The 18,844-nt window shown below is 49.9% G+C and overlaps 1 protein-coding gene across 2 annotated transcripts in view; it reads left to right on the forward strand.

The window, feature by feature from the left end:
• Positions 1–18,844, forward strand: part of Chst8 (carbohydrate sulfotransferase 8) — a 118,787-nt gene that overhangs the window by 51,524 nt on the left and 48,419 nt on the right. For both annotated transcript variants that reach the window (XM_047529307.1, XM_047529308.1), the window contains exon 2: positions 2,574–2,789. In XM_047529307.1, the coding sequence (XP_047385263.1) occupies positions 2,660–2,789 (130 nt within the window). In that variant the 5' untranslated portion in view covers positions 2,574–2,659. The remainder of the gene's footprint in view (positions 1–2,573; positions 2,790–18,844) is intronic.

Raw genomic sequence — 18,844 nt, forward strand, 5'->3', positions numbered from 1 at the left:
TGATCACACATGCTTCTGAGACCCCTGTGTTCATCATATGGAGTCTTGTGGCAGATATTGGGGGTCACATTAGTAGCTATTTTACCAGGCAGCTCAGTGCCTAGCCATCATTTGTCATTTCTTCTGTCCTTCCTGTCTCCATCCCTCTCCCCCTCACAGAATGTCTTGATGTCTACAGTTACCCACCCTCAATCAAATTGGCTGCCAGTGTCTGACTTGGGAGGCCAACGTGGCTACAGGAAGTTCATCAACACTGTGGCCAGTTGGGGCCTTGCTGGGGATCATTGGTGGTGTGTGTGTGTGTGCACGCGCACGTGCACACAGGCACTTGCCAGCATACACCAGGGCATGTGTGTGTATCTGTGTTAGTGTCATTGTGCCTGCTCATGCCCGTGGGCTGGTGCATATATGAATGTGTCCAGAGAGGCCTTGAACTGCCTCTCCTGTTTCCTGCCCGAGGGTCTGACCTCCACAGCATCATTGTGTAATGTCATTTCCACCCTCTCTCTCCTTTCCAAGGCTGTCTGGGCATCCTGAGGGCCTCAGCCAACTCTGCTTGTAGGGGCTCAGGGTGGGAGAGCGTAGATCCACCTCTGACCTTACTTGCTCGTGTTCCTCCAGGAGCCGAAGGCTGTCACTATGGGCCTGGACATCTGGGCATGCTAGGGCTGTGTTGAATGGCCTTGTCTTTTAGTATCATTGGAAACCTGCACTCTGCACCTGTGTCTTTGTGATGGATCAGACCCCCAGTATGGTCCCATCCAGGACAGCCATAGAGGAAGAGGCCCTGGTTCCACATGAGGAGCTTCTGGGTCTGAACCTTTGGGGACATGTGGCTCTCCATTTTTACCCACTATAAGCAGGACAGGCTTGGCCCTGGTTGATGGCAGGAAGTCCCATTTTTTCTTTTTTTTTTTTTTTCCACTGCGGTCAGGGCCTGCACGAAACTCCAGATCCAGCTCCTGAGATAAAATGAGCCCAGTTCAGTGCTACTCCAGAACATAAAAGCTGTGAGGTCGTGGGAAGCACCTGCTCGGCACAGTCCAGGGAGCCCAGCGCCAGGCGTGTAGAGGCCTAAGGCAGGTTAATTAAAGTTAACTGAGTGAAAAAATAATTACAGAGACTGCAGAGGGAAGAAACCCAAACCTTCAGTTTATACTTCTCAGCCCCTGAACTTTTCTGAGAAGCACTCTCGTCCTTGGGAATATTTTTCTGGGCAGGAGAGAAGGAGGGGCCTTCTATCACTTTCTGCCTCACGCTCCAGTGACTGGACACAGAGGCAGTGGCGGGGGCTGTTTCCCTCTGTCTCCGCGCCTGGGCAGGGAACCCTCCTTGTGTCGAGGAGCACATCTGGTTTGGCAACAGACCAGCTACCTAACTGTGCTCTTGGAGACTGCTGGGAGCTGCCCGGCACCTCAGCTTCCCTTGGGCACTGTCCTGTGCTAAGCTGGGGAAGTTTCCTTGCAGGCTCTTTGGGTGGAAGGCAGGTAGAATCCCTAGGCTCAGGCCAGTAAAACTGAATGAAGGTAAGGGGACACAGGGATGGTCCTTCTAAGGGGGCTCTCTGGGACACCTGCCTCCCATCTAGACCTGCTGTCTGTGCACCTGTTTCTCAGCACATCCCACTCCACCACACCCACCCCACAGCAGGAACTTACATCCCTCATTTGGGCAAATGGCCTTGGGGTGCCTCTATCTTGATCCACAGCCTGACCCAGTTGGGGATCGCTGATTGATATCTGGGACATTGGACATTTCTTCTGCCTCTTAGGAGGAACCAGGGTGAGGGGCAAGTCACATGGGCACGATCTGGGTCTGCAGGGGCCAGAAGAGCAGGCAGGAACAGAAGGGATGTTAACACCCAGCCTCTGATCCTGAGTCTGGGATCTGAAAGTGGTAGGTCTGACTGCCCTACCTCAGCTCCAGGCCAGTTGCCTTGAGTGGTGGGACAACCATGGACTGGCCAGAGCTTCAGCTCCTGCTGGTGTGACTCTCCAGCAGGGCCTGGATCCTGCCAGGCCATCTGTCGGTCTGTCAATGAGGACAGCTGTGCCTGGTGTGGGGGAATTGATCTGTGCCTGAGCATCCTCTGGCTCTGGAGCCTCCTGCTCCCTGGAGACCCTTGTCCCAACATCCTGTAAAGAGGGGCCAGAGTATAGGCAGATCTGTCCTCTGAGCCAGTTTCTAGGGACAAGGACCCATATTCCTGCCTGTACCTAGATCCCTGCGGGGGAGCACACATACTCATTGGGAGGCTCAAGGAAATTGGACAGTGCCAGAGGGTGTCCACTGGTCCCCAACTGTGGGTCTCCAGGCTCCCCTGAATTCCCAGGCATCCGTAGGAGAGTGTCTCTCTCCATATATTTGTTGGGAGACACTGATGGGAGCCAGTGTTCTGACCACAAGTGACAATAGGACTTCCTTCAGCCTCCATTGGCTTGAAAAGGTGGAAGGGGCACACCTGAGCTCCTGAGGTAGAGCAGGGGATCTGATTACACTTGGTTCCTGAGGCCTCAACCCCCCTGGATGCCCTGCAACTCAGAGGTGCTTCTTTCTCCCCCTCTGCCCTGTAGACCTCGGCCTGATGGACGCCTGGTATGGACAATGAGGGAAGAAAGTGCCTCCCACACCCAAGAGGTGACCCCTGAGTGCACCCTGGATGACCCTGCGACCTGGAACGATGCGGCTGACCTGCATGTTCTCATCCATCCTGCTGTTCGGAGCTGCAGGCCTCCTCCTCTTCATCAGCCTGCAGGACCCCACGGAGCTCGCCCCCCAGCAGGGGCCAGGTGAGCCCTTGCACTTGTTTCCCACTGTCACTGGCCTCTTGCTTTCCCACCTGGGGTGCAGGCTCCATGGCTGCCCTGGTGTGCTGGGTTGGAGGATGAAAGTCCCAGCAGGCAGAGGAGGGGTCCTGGCCGCACCTGCGGGCACTTGGGTCAATGTGAGAACACTCTATCTGATGCCCAGTGACCAACCTCAGGGTTCTGACATTCATAGCAATGAGGTGGTCCCCCTCTTGGGGATGATGGTGAGGTACCTGTCTGTTCAGCCAGGTGTTGCCTTTGGTGAAACTCAGATTTAAGGATGATTCTGCCACCTCTTAGGACCTCTTCCACATCATCTAGGACACATTAGTGGTTGAAAAGCATCTCTTTGAACCCAAACTGCTCAAGTGAGACTCGGTTTCCCTGCCCAGCCCTGAGGATCCTGTGAATCTGGCCCCTACGGCTTGGACAGATGAATTGGGGCACCTCCTGGTTTGTGAGACCAAGACCCACCTATGCTGCCTCCTATCCTGCCATGCCTTGTTACCCGCTGAGGAGGAAGGTACCCTTCCTGAGGCATTGAGGTCTTTTGGGGACAGGTGGCTTAGGAAAAGCAGGAGGGTGGATCTGGCATCTCAGGGTAATAGAATGTGGAAATGGAGCTCTGCAAGGTGCCCCACTGCTGGACACGGCAGGGCCGCAGGTCATGGGCCCAGGGCCAAGGTCAGGGGCTCTCTGCTTTGGAGTGAGAGGAAGGCAGGCATTTCAGGCATCAGCATCAGCAGATCTCAGCAGGAGCTTCTGTCAGAAGAGGGTCCGTGAAGAATCCTACTCACAGTTCATGAGCTCCAGGACATGGATACACTATGCACCCCCAGAAAGCCCTCCTTCCAGGAGACATGTTATGTACGCCCCATTGCTCAGGGCTGTGAACCAGGGACAGGATGGAAGAACAGTGGAAGCTGGAGGTTTAGGCTTTCTGTTCCACCCCCAGCCTGTGACCCTTAGCACGGGATGGAGATGCTTGACCTAGGAGCCCCTGCTCTCAGTAGGGTACCCTGCCTTGAAGCCACCTCTGTTCTGCAGACTCAGGCTCTCAGAGAAGAACTGCACCCCTTTCTCTGTGCGTTCCCCCATTGTTTCACTTCTACAAACAGATAGAAGACCGTGGGCACCAGGAAGGAAGGCAGAAGGTGCACTAAGAGGCCAGAGCCCACACAGGCCCGGAAGCTGCTGCCAGAGTGAACCAGGCACAGAAAGTTACACCTTTCATCATAAGAAAGAATGGGAGACAGAGACAGCCAGCGGGCCACAGTGCTGACACACCTGGCACCACCCTGCAGCCGGGGACTGTTGAAAGTGGGTCTGTCTGTTCCCTGGCTTGTGAGGGAGCAACTGTGATGACCAATTTGGCTCCCCTGGGGACTTTTAGCCTCTCAGGAGCCCTACGATAGTGGACGACTCTTGTCAGTGAAGCAGGGCCCGATGGGACAGTGTTATTAGGGCAGACTGAGTTGGTCCCGTGGTTGTGTATTGTTTGTGCCAAAGCAAACTGGGGAGAAGGGCAGTTGAATACTACTTGGGATAAACGGTGCCGTGCATCCCTGGTGCATGTCCTGGTGTGTGTGTTTGGCGATGCACACATGGGCAGAGGGTCCAGATGCCCGATGTCCTGCATTCTGTAGAGGAGCCAGGGAGAGAATGCCTGAGTGTATCTGTGGGATTCTCCTGGGACGAGGGGCATGCCATGGATCAGTGGTCCTCTTCTGGGACAGGTGGTATATTCCCAGTGGGTTTGTGCCTTGGTGGCCCCAATATTTGCCCTGCCATGGTGCATCCAGCTGGCAAAGCAAAGCACTTGCTTCTATAGGCAGTGGATTTTTGTCCCTCATGACAGTTGCCCGTGTGCCCTGCACAGATGTGCAAGTACATAGATGTGTGGCTTATGGGTGGGTGGGGTTCCACAGGACATCTGCAAGTTCTGCCATAGAGAGGCATGCTCAGAGAGGAGCTTGGAGCCTCAGGCTGGTACGTAGGATGGGATGAAGCTGAGGCAAGCATCCCTGTAGCCGGCAGAGTCGGGCCAGGAAAGTGCCTGGGTCTTGAGCCGTGTTCTTCTGTTGGCAAATGCAGGTGGACCACTCTGACCAAGGGCCACGTGATGGGCAACCTTGACGTTCTAGGTAAATCACACCAAACACAGTCATAAAACTTTAAGTAATGCTTACGTTACTTTCCCCGAGCAAAGCGTTCCTGACACAAGCTGTTTGTGTTGATTTGTTACTATTCATTTATTCTTTCCCTGTACTTCTCGCAGCAGCCTAATTGTGATTCGGTACCAAGAAAGCAATATCAAAGTAATTTTCCACAACATTAGTTACAATTTTCTTCTGATCTTTCAAGTGAAACAATCCCATCCTGTTGGCTTCTCTGAGCATATAAACCTTGATTACATTTATCTGTTGGAAACCAGTGCTTACAAAGTGTATATGTCCAGTTGCATGGCTGGGTGGCCCCAGGGGCCCCTGACAAGCCTTCTTCCCATGGGTTTTTGTCCAAGGGAGTTGCAGACTAGAGAGGCTGCCCTGCCATCTGGATTGGCAAGGCCACTTGGGGAGCCCCAGTCTACAGAGGAAAATCCACGTGGCAGCATAAATTTTCCTGGGAATGGATGGAGTTCTCTGGAATCTGTCATTTGTTGCATCATGAGGGTGGGCAGGTGAAAATCCAGGAGCCAGCTTGAGAAAGTGATGGGCATTCTTTGTTGACTTACAGTCCCTCAGGGTCTGGCAGATTTCTGCAGTGCAGCAACTGGGTATTAGTAGCTCCTGAACTTCTTATGAGCCAGCCAGCCAGCCTCACCTGGGTAATGCATTAGTAAGTGGAATCCTATGGCATTGCCAACTTCTGTAAGTTGTGCCATACTTTTCAAAAACTTTTTTTTTGCTACATTTTCCATCAGTACATTTGAAACAGGGATAGCTACCTGTGAACCATGTACATTCTAAGAATTTCTGGTGTAACAGAGAATTTTACTTTTCTAATTATAATTATTTTCCAGTTTCCAATATGGCCAGGTACTGAGTTCAGGGCTTCTGCCTTCAGGAAGTTCCCTTCCTGTCCCCAGAGATAAGATTCATCCCTTTTCCCAGAGAAAAGACTCAGGTCAGAACTAGGAGCCAGCCCTCTGGCTCTGGGGGCTGCAGAAGACAGAGTTCACTTTCACTTGGGCAAACTGAATATTATGAACCGCTTTTCTCTGTGATTTTTTTCTACAGAGAATTTGAGTAGAATGGTAGTAGATTTGAATCTGTGTCTGTCCCCTGGCGCCCCCAACCTGGCCGGGCAGGCTTCATCCACTGCCATATCCATATTCCTCCTTCTATCTGATTTTAAAACCTATAACAGAAAGCAGATCAGTTCATTCATAAATATTTCAATATGTGTCTCAGTTCAAAAGAATTATTTTTTTTAGCGTTACCACTAAACATCCAATGAGTCCTTAATAACATCAAATTTCTAATCGTCTCACAAATATAAATCCCTTTATTTCCATTTTGTTTTTATCCAGAATCCAGATAAGGACACACATGACAGTTGATCCATGAGTCTTGAAGTCTCTTTTCTTTATCTTTGTTTCTTTTTTGTGCTGGGGGTTGAACCCAGGGTCACTTAACCATTGAGCCACATCCCCAACCCTTTTTATATGCTTTTTTTTTTTAAACAGTGTCTCGCTAAGTCCTTAGGACCTTACTAAGTTGCTAAGGTTGGTCTCAAACTTGCAATCCTCCTGCCTCAGCCTCCTGAGTCACTGGGATTACAGTGTGTGCCACCAGGCCCAGCCCTTTATTCTTGATAATCTCTACAAATTAGACAAATCTTGCAAATTGATCTGTTGTAGGTTTGGACTTTGGGGGTTTTTTGTTTGTTTATTGGCGAATATTTACACCTGAGTCTGTGTTCTTCTATCTGGAGGTTTACCTCTGCCAGGCTCTCTTGTGGTGTCCCAAGAGCCACTGATGTTCTGTCCTAGGCCCGTCCATTCTTCAGGCATTCCATGATGGCTTGTAATCCCGTTTTATCATTCCTTCTTCATTCTTTTAAGTGGAATGGATTTTGTTTTAATGGAGCCAGGAGAATCATTGTTAGTGACCCATGAAACCAAAGTGAATGGTGGATTGATTGGTTGATTGATACATAAAAGAATAGGACCTCTGGTCCAGATTCTGTTGCACGCACTATAAATATTTCTTCTTTTTCTCCTTCTTCTTCCTCCTCTTTTTCTTCTCCTGAATTTTTGGATTTTGTGGTGTGAGTTTTCTTAAAGTGGGGCCACCCATGTTCAGGGCTCTTTGCTCTTTCCTGGATTCGAGGCACTGAGGGTGGCTGCTGAGATGACAGCTCTGGTGAACAGCGAAGCGCCCTCCTCGGGGACTGCTGGCATAGACGAAGGGAATGGAGAGCCCTTGAGGACGTCTTGGTCTGAAGCCTCCCCCGGGACTTCCCTTGCAGGGCACAAGGGCATTCTTGGATAATAATAATAATAACTGCATTGATGAAACCTTTACCATGTACCAGGTCTTCCTTATGCTGAGCACTAAACAGCTTTCAATGCATAGAGTTTTTATAATACATGATTTCTGCTTACAGACAGTGTGCTGAGAGCTCACTGGGTCTGACGTGGAAGCAATGTCAACACGAATGCTAGCAGAGGTTCTCAGACCTCACCATGTGGTAGGCACTATCACAAGTACTTTACATGTACTTCATACCATTTAATACTTAAAAACCCTCGTAATTACTATTACACCATTTGACAGATGAAACTACTGAGGTGAGCGAGGTTAAGAACAGTACCCAAGGCCACACAGCTTCTGGCCTTCAGAGCTGGGATGTGCCTTCGAGCAACTGGCAGTGACTACACACCATCCTGCCTCCCCAGAACTTGAGGCACCTGGCATTGCCATGGTCTGGACCAAGGGCAGAGCCTGGGTGGGGAGAGCAGTGTGGACAAAAGTTTGGAGGCAGGAGAGAGTGTGGCACCTGAAGAACTCCAAGTGGCTTCGGGGCTGGAATATGACTAGTGGCTGAAGACACAGCCAGGCCCAGCCCAGTGAGCCCTTGGTGCATGGTAGAGGACCCAGCCTTCGCCCAGGGCATGGCAGCTCTGGAGACTCGGCTGGGGAGGAGTAGCTGCATGGTGTGCAGCTGTGGGCGGAGAACAGGAGGAACAATCCCCAGTGACCAGCTGGGAGGGGTTTGAGTGATGCAGAGAAGGGGACAAAGCCCAGGGCAGATGGGGATGGGAGAGGACTGGATTCAGGGCCATCAAAGTGACTGAGTGCAGAGTTGGCCAGCTGGTGGGTGGGAGGATAAAGAGAGCGAGGAAGGCAGTGGTCTCAGTTTTGGAGGACTCTGGGGTTCCTGGTTGTGGCAGATGGGAGTCAGAACTGCCATTCACCAAAGCAGATATGACAAATGGGAGTGGTCTAGGGGCGTGGCAGGGGCCACGTGTTCCTTTTTGGATTAGGGCATCCGACACACTTGGCAGGATGTGTGAAGATGCCCTGTAACTCCTCTACCACAGGCCATGGCACGAGGCATGAGAAACAGGAAGCACCCTGCCTCCCCAGCCCTCCCCGCACTCCTTCATCTTCTCCTTCATTTTCACAGAATGCAGGGGTCACACAGGTTGGAAAGGGCTGTGGAGACCCCTGCCCTGGGAGGGGAGCTGGCATCTCCATAGCCTCCCGTCTGCTCCACTTTTCTAGGCCAGGAAACTGGAGCCTGCCCTGGAAGCTGCCCACTCCTGGTGGGGCTGGATGCCAAGGCTGGCAATCAGGCTTCTGCCAAAGCTGCTCACCGAGCCCTGGGTTGGAGCCTCTGTGCCTGGGTCGCTGGGCTTGGCAGCAGGGTGGAGAGGAATGGGTGCACCCATCTGCACAGAGACTGCTGTGGTCCAGCTGCTCGACTGGACTGGGTTGGTTGAGAGGTACAAGGAAGAGTGAGAAGGGGCGAGAGAAGATTAGGTGAGGTCTGTTCTCAATCTGTGGGGTCAAGGGACTTTTTCTTAGAAGGCTCCAACTTGGGGGCATTGGAGGAGAGACCTGAAGGAGTCCCGAGGGCTTCCTGGAGGAGGGAAGCTGTGCCTTCCCTCTCCAGTCCTCAAGCAGTGATGACCCCCAGTGGAAGCAGCAAAGTGAGTTTGGGGGAAACTGTGGAGCGGGACGGGGGGAGAGTCTCTCCCTGGAGCACACAGTGCTGAGCCCAGGATCTCACAGCTAGAAACCCACAGAGCCAGAGTCCCAGTGCCTTGGGTCTAAGGACCCACAGTTTTACCTACACAGTGCCAAAGGCCACGTTGTGATGTCAGAAGGGTTGTCTGGATCCTACAGTGACTGTCTTTATCCAGATGTGTTGCTTTGGGGCTCCAAGACCACAGCTTCAGGCCAAGAGCTCTGGGTGGGCCAGGGCCACAGGGGTGAATGCCAAAGGGCTCTCAACAGCTCACCCAAGTGCAGTGTGAGCCACACCCTCTCTGGCAGCATGCCCTATCCTCCTGGAGCCGGGTTGCCTAAGCCCACGCTCCCCCCGGGCCGGGGAGCCAGCCCCTCCAGTTTCCATGGAGCTCCCGCTTTCCCCAGGCAGGTGGGTTTTATTGGAATCCTCTCGAGTCTGTTTCCTGAAACGGTTTTCTAACGGCATTCCGGAACATCATATATATTTCCTACAAACCTTGCGAGGCTGACACATCCTTGTTGTGACTGTGAATATCAGAAGTGACATGTAATTGCAGTGATCCATCCTGTTAAGTAGCTGGCAATATATCATTGCAAAATCAGCAGGGCTGGGACTCTCGGAACCCAGTGTTTCTAAACAATGCACCTGCAGCGTCTTCAAACTCTCACTGATCACCGCCCAGAGCTCACCAGGGCGGCCGCACCCTCCCTGCTCGCCTCCCCTTTCTGGGGCCACAGCAGAGATAATTTCACTCTGGGGAAAGCTACCCACTGGGTTTTCAGTTCTCCTGGAGTGTCACAGCCTCGTCACGTAACACACGGGGCTTTCCTGGAGGTGCTTGTAAATGTGCTCATCCAGGCGTGCCCGGATTCCTGCTCCCCCTTCCTCGAAGACCTGGGAGCAGCCTTGTGGGGGTTCTTTCTGGGCCAGCCCAGCTGTCACTGAGCCAGCAGAGGGAAGGAAGCTGGTGGGCTCCGTGTGCATCATTAGAAGGATGCAGATGGGGAGGGGACTAGCGGATGGACATGACCAAGGGACACAGATGGCTCTTTGCACAAGGCAGGGGGCATCACTTGTACACTGTGTTCAATGTTAATTTAGACCACAGTGTGTAAGGTGCCTCTGTGGCTGTGCAGACTAGTGCTGGTGAAGGGACAGACATGGAACCCCCACATGATGATCAGCCAACAGGTGCCAGAGGGAGGCAGGGTTGGAACCCCAGGGCCAGCAGGTTTGGTGCTGACTTTGGAACCATCTGCTGTTTGTGGGGAGTGGGTGCTGGAGGACCCTCACTGCCCTACACCCTGGGAGGCCCTGAAGGCAGCACTGCCCACTGTGAGTCCTGTCCCCACCCTCCGTCACCTGAGCCTGGATCATTCTTTAAAGCAGCCCTAGCCTGCAGCTCCCCAGTATCTCCATCCTCCCCGGGGCCCCAGTTTCCTGGGTTCCTCCACCCTCTTGCAGGTGGAGGGAACATTCACTTCCTCTTACAAAAGATGCCCTGTGGGTGGGGTGGGGGCGGGTCTCCAGCTGGATACTCACTTTCCTTTGCTGCATTAAAATATGCTAAATGAAAAATAATGAGCATGTAGGAACTAATAACAGGAATCACCTAATTAAATTAGGAAACAGACATCATATTGCTGTAATCTGAAAATTGATATTAATAGAAAATGGTCCCAGAATTGCTATGCTAAAAGTTCCTGGATGGGGAGGGGGGGCGTGGTTGGAGTTAGAAAGGAGAACAAAACAGAAAATTGGGACGATCATATCCAATAAGAGTGAGATTTATGTTTTAAAGGAACTAGAGTAAAATGCTAAAAATAGAAGACAGGATCATTGTATGGATCTAATGAATTAATGGACAAAAATGGTCTTGAAATCTATACTTGTGTATGCTGCTCATTTCTAAAATGAGGCAGTGTAATTAAGCTTCTGTGTGCGGGACAGGAAGTTGTGGTTCTGTGAATTGGGTACCTGGCAGTGCCCCCAGTGCCCTCCTCCACTCTCCCTTCTCCCTGCAAGGCTGTTCCCTTCAACTTAGGTTAAGTCAGTTGCCCAAAGTCCTGAAGTGGCCGATCCAGGATGGAACCCAGATTTGGCTTATTCCAAAGCCTGCATTTGGCCCACTCTGTCCCCCTTGCTTGTTGCTACTGGTTAATGTCAAGATCTCTATTTCTTTTGTTTTTCGATGTTATTCTACCACTTCCTCAAAGGATATTTCTCACTGACACCTCGCCAATTTCAGCAACAGCGCAATTCCCCGATCCCAGGCCCCAAGGCTCCTCCGCTGTTTTGGTCAATACAGCTCACAACAAAGACACCTTCTGAAATTACAGTTCAGCTGGAAACTGGGTCTCCCATTGTGTGTGGGCCTGGGCACAGATTGAGCAGGGCCGGCAGTTCCGATGCCCACTCCGTCCCCAGGTAGCCCCGGTTTCAAGTTGTGCCTCCATTGTTCCTCAGAGGACCCCCATGCAGGGGGTGAATCAGGCTCTGTTCACCTAAGACATGAATCACAGCTGGGTGGGTCCAGAGTGGGTCACAGGTGTGGGGTGGCCCCTTTCCCACTCTGCCTGGCTCAGATTGAATTGGAGGAACTAAAGGAGGAGGAGACAGAGGTGGAGATCTATGTGTGAGATGTCCCAGAATGACACCTGGCCTGGAAAGCCATAACTGCACCAAGACCAGGCATGGCGCCCTATGAGGACTCAATGGGGACTCAAGGCTGGGTGTTGGGAAGGGTCCATGTGGAGCTGAACTTCCTGTCTCTCCACCTGTGCCACATACCTCTGGCCTCTATCCTCACTCACTCACTGGACAAGGCTCCCCCTCAGAAGGAGGTGAGCCAGGAGAGGGGAAGGGCAGAGCGAGTCGGGAGGGTCGGAGAAGGCTAAGGGTGGTTCCTGCCATGTGGCTCACCTACCTCTCCCTCCCTTGGCCTCACCTGGCCTGGAGTCTCAGGGTCAAGCCAGGAGGGCCTTAGGGCACCCACTGCCAGTGTGGGGCCGATCTAGTGGGGTCCTAACCCCTGCCATCCCTTCTGACTAGAGCCTTTGTTCCTCACATGGAGAGTGAGAAGGTGGTTCTGAGGCAGCCATCCCTCCAAGGACAGGGCTGTTGCCATGGCTTCTCTGTGGCTTCTGGGTGAGTCTTGGTTGTTGAAAATCCAGAAAAGGTCATGGCAGTAGTTATGACAACAGAAGTCCTGGAGGACAGGCTCTGGAAGCTGATGCACATCCAAGATAGAGTGGGTCCACCAGGGAGGGCCTGAGTGTGGAACGAGGCCAATGTCCTGGGGCCGGCTGCCCATCGTGGGGGTAAAGCTGGCCCTGGCACTCCTGCTGACACCATTCCTGGGCCTGTAGGGCCAACACAGATCTTCTCCTGCTCACAGTACTTGCAGGAAGCCAGGAGCCGCCGCGGGAGAGATCCCATTTAAGCCCAAAGCTTACCAGTACGTACCTGCTGATGTTTTCATTATAAAGCTTATTTTACAGGATTTGCAGTTCTGCTGTTTTAACTTGAATCATAAAGGTGCTCCATGGAAGATTCTCTCATTTTAAATTTTTATTCATTTTTATTTATTTATTTACATAGGGGAGATCGCCAAGCTTACATCAATTCTGTCACCCGACAGCTGTCACTTGGGAGGCCCTGCAAGAGTGGCCAGCTTCCGATGGAGCGGCCAGAGGGACACCAGGGGGCTCCTCATTTTCATGGTCTGGGTCCATTAGGGAATTGGGGACTGCCTCTTGTCTTGCCCTGAGGATCGTCAAGGCACTTTTTAGCCCTCTGTGAAGGCCCGAAGACCTCCGTTAGAGTGGGCCAGCCCCGTCCAAGCTCCCAGTGAAGTTGTATTTGGTTGCCCCCAAGGTCGGAGGGTCTCACTGAGGATGACCTATAACCCCTTGCTGCATATGGGTCGTGTCTGTACGTATCCAATCCTGGAAAGGCTCCGCCTAGTGCTCATTAACCTGGAGGGAGGAGGGAGTGGCACTCCCACACACAACCACATGGGGTGACTGCCTTTGACCTTTGCCCTCAGAGTCCAAGCCTGCATCAGAGGGAGAAAAATGGGGGAGAGAAAGGGATGAGAAGGGATGTCAGTGGGCTCAGCGTGGGAGGGAATGACCACAGGACACCAGGAACCTGGTGACAGGAAGTGCCCCAGGTGACCCCAGGAGCAGGGCCCCAGTGCTCAGCTCCAACCTCTGTGCAGGACCACAGACCTGGGGTGGCCCCATCTCCTGTCTTTGATTTTGTATCTGTAATGTACACTTCTGTGGCTCTGCTGAGTTCCACACAGAAGCTCTTACCAAGGGTCCTTCAGGGGCAGCTGGCAGCTCACACTGGGCTCCTCCTAATGGCCACATGACAGGGAGGAGAGGATCTGTGCCACACCCCAGGTCTCCCTCAGGCTCAGCCTGTCCTTCAGCCCTCCCTGACTCCACACCTGCTCTCCCTGTGCCCCTGGACACCGTAAACTCTTTCCAGTGTGCAGGATCCCCATCAAGCTCCCACAGGTCATGAGCAGAGAATCTCTAGGTGTCTGCTGGCCAGTAGTGACCTCACAGTGTCCCTTGGTGCCCTCGTCTGGTCCAGGAGCTGGGGACTCTGCCAGATACCTGTTCGCCATTCAGATCAAGCAGGGGCCTCAGGGGACCTGGGAGATGACCACTCAGCAGAGATACGATGGAGACACAGGGCAGGGTGTAGGGGTCTGGGAGGGCACAGCGTGCAAACCTCCCTTCATTATACGGAGCTACTCACAGGCAGATGGTTGCACTCAGTAGTATGCAAATGTTGCTGTAGCAAAGGAAGAATCCCTTCCAGCCTCCGAGAAGCCTGGAAGTGGGGCTGTGGGTGCCTGTGGGGTGGGCCTTCTTTCATACCTGGGACACTGTCTGTGACCAGTCATACCTATCAAGGGTCTCCCTAGCCTGGCCCAGAAGGAGGTACTTTGCAGATTCTTCCCTGCAGCCTCCCTGGCAGGGGCAATGTCACTGGGACTGTGAGTGGAACCAGAGAGCTTTCAGGAATGTGGCCTCTGGGGGTGAGGTGTGAGCAGTGATGATGGTCAAAGTGCTGGTGGTCAAAGTGCCTACTGTATACCAGTTACTGTACTTTATGTGCTTTGTAAATACTCTCACACCGGAGCCTCAGCACCCACCCCACCTATTCAACAGATGAAGAAACTGAAGCACAGAGAGGTGAAGTCATTTACCCAAGTTTGCACAGCCAGGAAGTGGCAGTACTTGAACTAGAACCTGGGTCCCCAGATCCCAAAGATCTGTAAAAGACTTATTGATGACTGTGTCAGCTATTTGGGATTGAGAACACCCTACTCTAAGACACAGGGCATTGGAAGGTCAGCCTAGGGGGCCTGCAAGTTACCACTGATGTTTGGGGCATTCTTTGCTTCTGCATGTTGCAAACATGCTCTGATTCTTCTGCACACGTGAGTGTAACTGGTGAGGCTCAGGTAGCCCTGCAAGTGCATGTGTCTGGCTCTCATCCATGATCCTATGTGTGCACGCACCTCAGTTTACTGCAAACCGTGGGAGTGGGGTTGTGCCTCAGCCCACAGCTCATGGAGAAAAGAGTGCACACTGAAGTCTGGCTGCTCTGCATCCCCTGATGTTGTCCCCAGCCACCAGCAGGCAGAGGACACACGGTCATAGCCCAGGCAGGTGGCGTGGGGACCACAGGATGAGTTATCTGTGGCTTGCCAGCCTCAGAAGTGAGTGAGGAATTGTCATTCCCTCCAGGACTCAGCAAAAATGGTTATTGTAACCCCTTGCCCGTGACCTGGACAGACCAAGGAATGAAATGACATTCATAATGTTTCAGGTCGAGTGATCCCTGCTTGAATTAGTTCCTTCCCAGAACTCATCCAGAAGTAACGGCAGTAATTAAAGGGTTTTCCTGGATGAAATCAAGTCTGCTCATCAAGCATGTACAATATATAGGACTTGCAAAGTTTCTAAGGGCTTCATCCCTTCCCTGGGGAATGGGGAGGGCAGTCGGCAAGGGCAGGACCACAGGCAAGGGGGATATAGGGTTTTACTGCTGGGGGAACTTCTCCATTTTCATTACTCATTGTATAGATGGTTACTATACAACAGGGTCCCTGGTCTGAAGGAGTGCACAGTGGTGGGGAGTTCCTGGTACCATCCTGTCTCTTCCCACACAGGCGTATCAGCAGCGTCCCAGGGGAGGAGACTGACATTACCTCCTCCTTCCACTTAAGGGCCCATAAGTTAGGATCTGAAACTGAGATCATACAAGTGGACTTCCCACTGGCCAGAGAGAAAGGATGGGCCAGTGGCATGGCGTGACGCCTGTCCAATTTCTGTTGCTATAACAAATACCCAAGACCAGTGATTTATTTAAAAAGAAATTTTTTTTTATAGTACTAAAGTCTGGGAAGTCCAAGAGCATGGTTCTGACTCTTGGTGAGGGCCTTCTTGCTGCATCATAGCATGGCGGAGGGCGTCACATTGCAAGACAGAGCAAACATGGCAGCTCACTTCTCTTCCTCTTCTTATAAAGCCACCAAATCCTGTCATAGACTCCTCCCTGATGACTTCATCTAATCTTAATGACCTTCCAAAGACCCCACCTCCAAATATCATTCACATATGAATTTTTTATTTGTTCTTTTTAGATATATATGACAGTAGAGTGTATTTGACATGTTTTGCATATGTGAAGTATAATTTATTCTATTTAGAATCCAATTCTTGCAGTTGTACATGATGTGGAGTTTCATAGGTCGTGTATTCATATATGAACATAGAAAGGTTCTATCTGATTCATTCTACTGCCTTTCCTATTCCTATCCTTTCTCCCTTCCCTTCATTCCCCTTGTCTAATCCAGTGAATTTCTATTCTCTCCTCCCCTCCATTTATTGTGTGTCAGCATCCACATATCAGAGAGAACATTAGGCCTTTGTTTTTTGGGGGGATTGGCTTATTTCCCTTAGCATGATAGTCTCCAGTTCCATCCATTTACCAACAAATGCCATAATTTCATTCTTCTTTATAGCTGAGTAATAGTCCATTGTGTATACATATACCACATTCTCTTAATCCATTCATCTGTTGAAGGGCATCTAGGTTGGTTCCATAGCTTGGTTATTGAGCTGCTATAAACATTGGTGTGGCTGTGTCACTATAGAATGCTGATTTTAAGTCCTTGGGGTATATACCAGGGAGCAAGTTGTCAACATGTGAAATTTGGGGGACACTTTCAAACCATAGCCAGTTCCATCTGACCAGTCCTGTCCACTAGAGAGAGAAAGGAGAGAGCTCCGCTAGGTGGTGGAAGAGTCTGCTTCGGAGCTTCACACCCAGGCCAGGACCTCCCTCCACACAGAGCTGTTTCTCATTTCTCTAATTTGCTTTACTCAGGGAGAAACAGCCTTCCTCCCGGAGCTGTCCCAGACTTAGGTGCAAAATACCAGAATCACGTGAAAGCAAATAACCAGCAGTGTGGCCACGCCCAGCAGTGGGGCAGACTGAGTCCATGTGCTCACCTCACCTCTGGGTAATAGAACTTAAAACTCCAGAAGGAAAGAGAAATCTTGGGAGCCAGACAATGAGAGGGACTAGAGAGAAGCAAGGAGCTCCAAGGGATGCCTGGAGATCCTCCGCTTGGGGTGTGTGTGTGTGTGTGCGCATGCGCGCACTCACGCTGGGGCTGGAACCCAGGGTTGTGTGCATGCTGGACAAGCTCCCTTCCACTGAGCTTCACCTCCAGCCTCCTAGCTAGGACTTATAAAAAGCTTTATTCAGGCACACATCTCTCGGGATTGGTTCCAGAACACCTTCCCCAGGATGCTCCAGTTCCCTACATAAAATGATGTACTATTTGCATATAATCTAGGCACATCTTCCTGTATACTTTAAATCACCTCCAGATTCCTTACTATACCCAATACAATGTAAATGCTATGTAAATAGTTTTATACCGTATTGTTTAGGGAATAATGACAAGAAAAAAGTCGGTGCATGTTCAGTATAGATGCGATTTTTTTCCCCAAACATTTTCTTCTGCCATTGATTGAATCTGAGAATGCAGAACCCACATACAGAGAGCTGACTGTATAATTTACATACCAAAAAATTCACCTCTTTTTACACGGATGCTTCAATGATTTTTAGTAAATTTACAGAGCTGTGCAACCATCACCACAATTCAATTTTAGGACATTTCCATTGTCCCCCCCCAAAACTCTCCTGCTCATTTGTAGTCACTCCCCATTCCCACCCCTCACCCAGGCAACCACAAATCTATATTCCATCTCTATTGATTTGCCTTTCCTGAGTATTTCATACCAGTGTAATCTATGATATGTGATCCTTTCACATCTAGATTCTCTCACTTTAGCATAATAGTTTTTTTGTTTGTTTTCTTGAACCTGGGTGTTTTTAACCACTGAGCCACATTTCCAGCACTGTTTAGTTTTTATTTTGAGACAGGGTCTCAATAAGTTGCTGAGGCTGGCCTTGAACTTGCAATCCTCCTGCCTCCGCCTCCCAAGGCTCTGGGATTGCAGGTGTGTGCCTCTGTGTCCTGCTAGCATAATGTTTTTTAGATTCATCTTGTATTAACTCATATCAGTTGTTTGTTTCTCTTTATTGCCAAATAGTATCCCGTTACATGGAACTTGGTGTTATCTGCTCACCAGTTGATGGCTATTTGGATTGTTCCTACTTTCTGTTATTATGAATCGTGCTTCTACGAAGAGTCACATGTAAGTCTTTGTGTGAACATGTTTTCACTTCTCTGGAGTACTTAGGAATAGAATTGCTAGGTTTATGTTAAATTTAAAACAAATTGCCAGACCATTGGCTAAATGGCTACATCATTTCGGTTCCCATTCTAAATACATGAGGGTTTCAATTTCTCCACGACCTCATCGACACTTGTTATTATCTGTCTTTTTAATTATGGTCATTCTAGTGGGTGTGAAATGCCGTCTTATTTTGGTTTTAATTTGCATTTCTCTAATGAGTAATGATATTGAGCATGTTTTCTTGTGTTTATTAGCCATCGAAAATATCTTTAGTGAAATATCTATTTAATCCTTTGCCCATTAAAAAATAAGTTGTCTTTTTTTAATTGAGTCGTAATTCTTTATTTTCCGCACACAACTATTATTAGGTTTCCACATTTCTCCCAACTGTGATGTGTCCTTTCATTTTCTTAGCGGTGTCTTTTGAAGTACAGAAGTTTTTGAATTTGGAGAAATATGATTCATCAATTTTTTATTTTCGGGGTCATTTCTTTTTCATGTTATGGGTCACACATCTAAGCAATCTTTGCCTAACATGAGGTCAAAGATTTTCTCTTATAGTTTATTATTTAAAGTTGTGAAATCAGGAAATCTGAATCCTCCAGCTTTGTTCTTCCTTTTCAAGATTTTAACTATTTTTTTAAAGCTATAATGCATTGTTCATGTCCACATAGATTTTAGGATCAGCTTGTCAATCTCTGCCAATAAGAAGCTTGCTAGGGTTTTTACTAAAACCCATAGTAAACATGGGAAAATTATCCTCGTAATACTGGGTTTTCCAATTCATGAACATGGGGTGTCTCCACTTATTTATTTAGATCTTAATCCCTCTTAACAGTATGTTGAAACTTCCAGTATACAATTCTCATCCTTCTTTTGTGAAATTTATTTTAAAGTATTTTTTTTTCCTTTTGATGCTATAGTGAGTGGAATTGTTTTCTTAATTTCATTTCTGGGTTGTCCATTACTAGTTTTATTTATTTATTTTTATTGTAAACAAATGGGATACATCTTTTTTTCTCTGTTTTAACC

The sequence above is a fragment of the Sciurus carolinensis genome, chromosome 16, assembly GCF_902686445.1.
Source record: "Sciurus carolinensis chromosome 16, mSciCar1.2, whole genome shotgun sequence".
Taxonomy (NCBI): domain Eukaryota; kingdom Metazoa; phylum Chordata; class Mammalia; order Rodentia; family Sciuridae; genus Sciurus; species Sciurus carolinensis.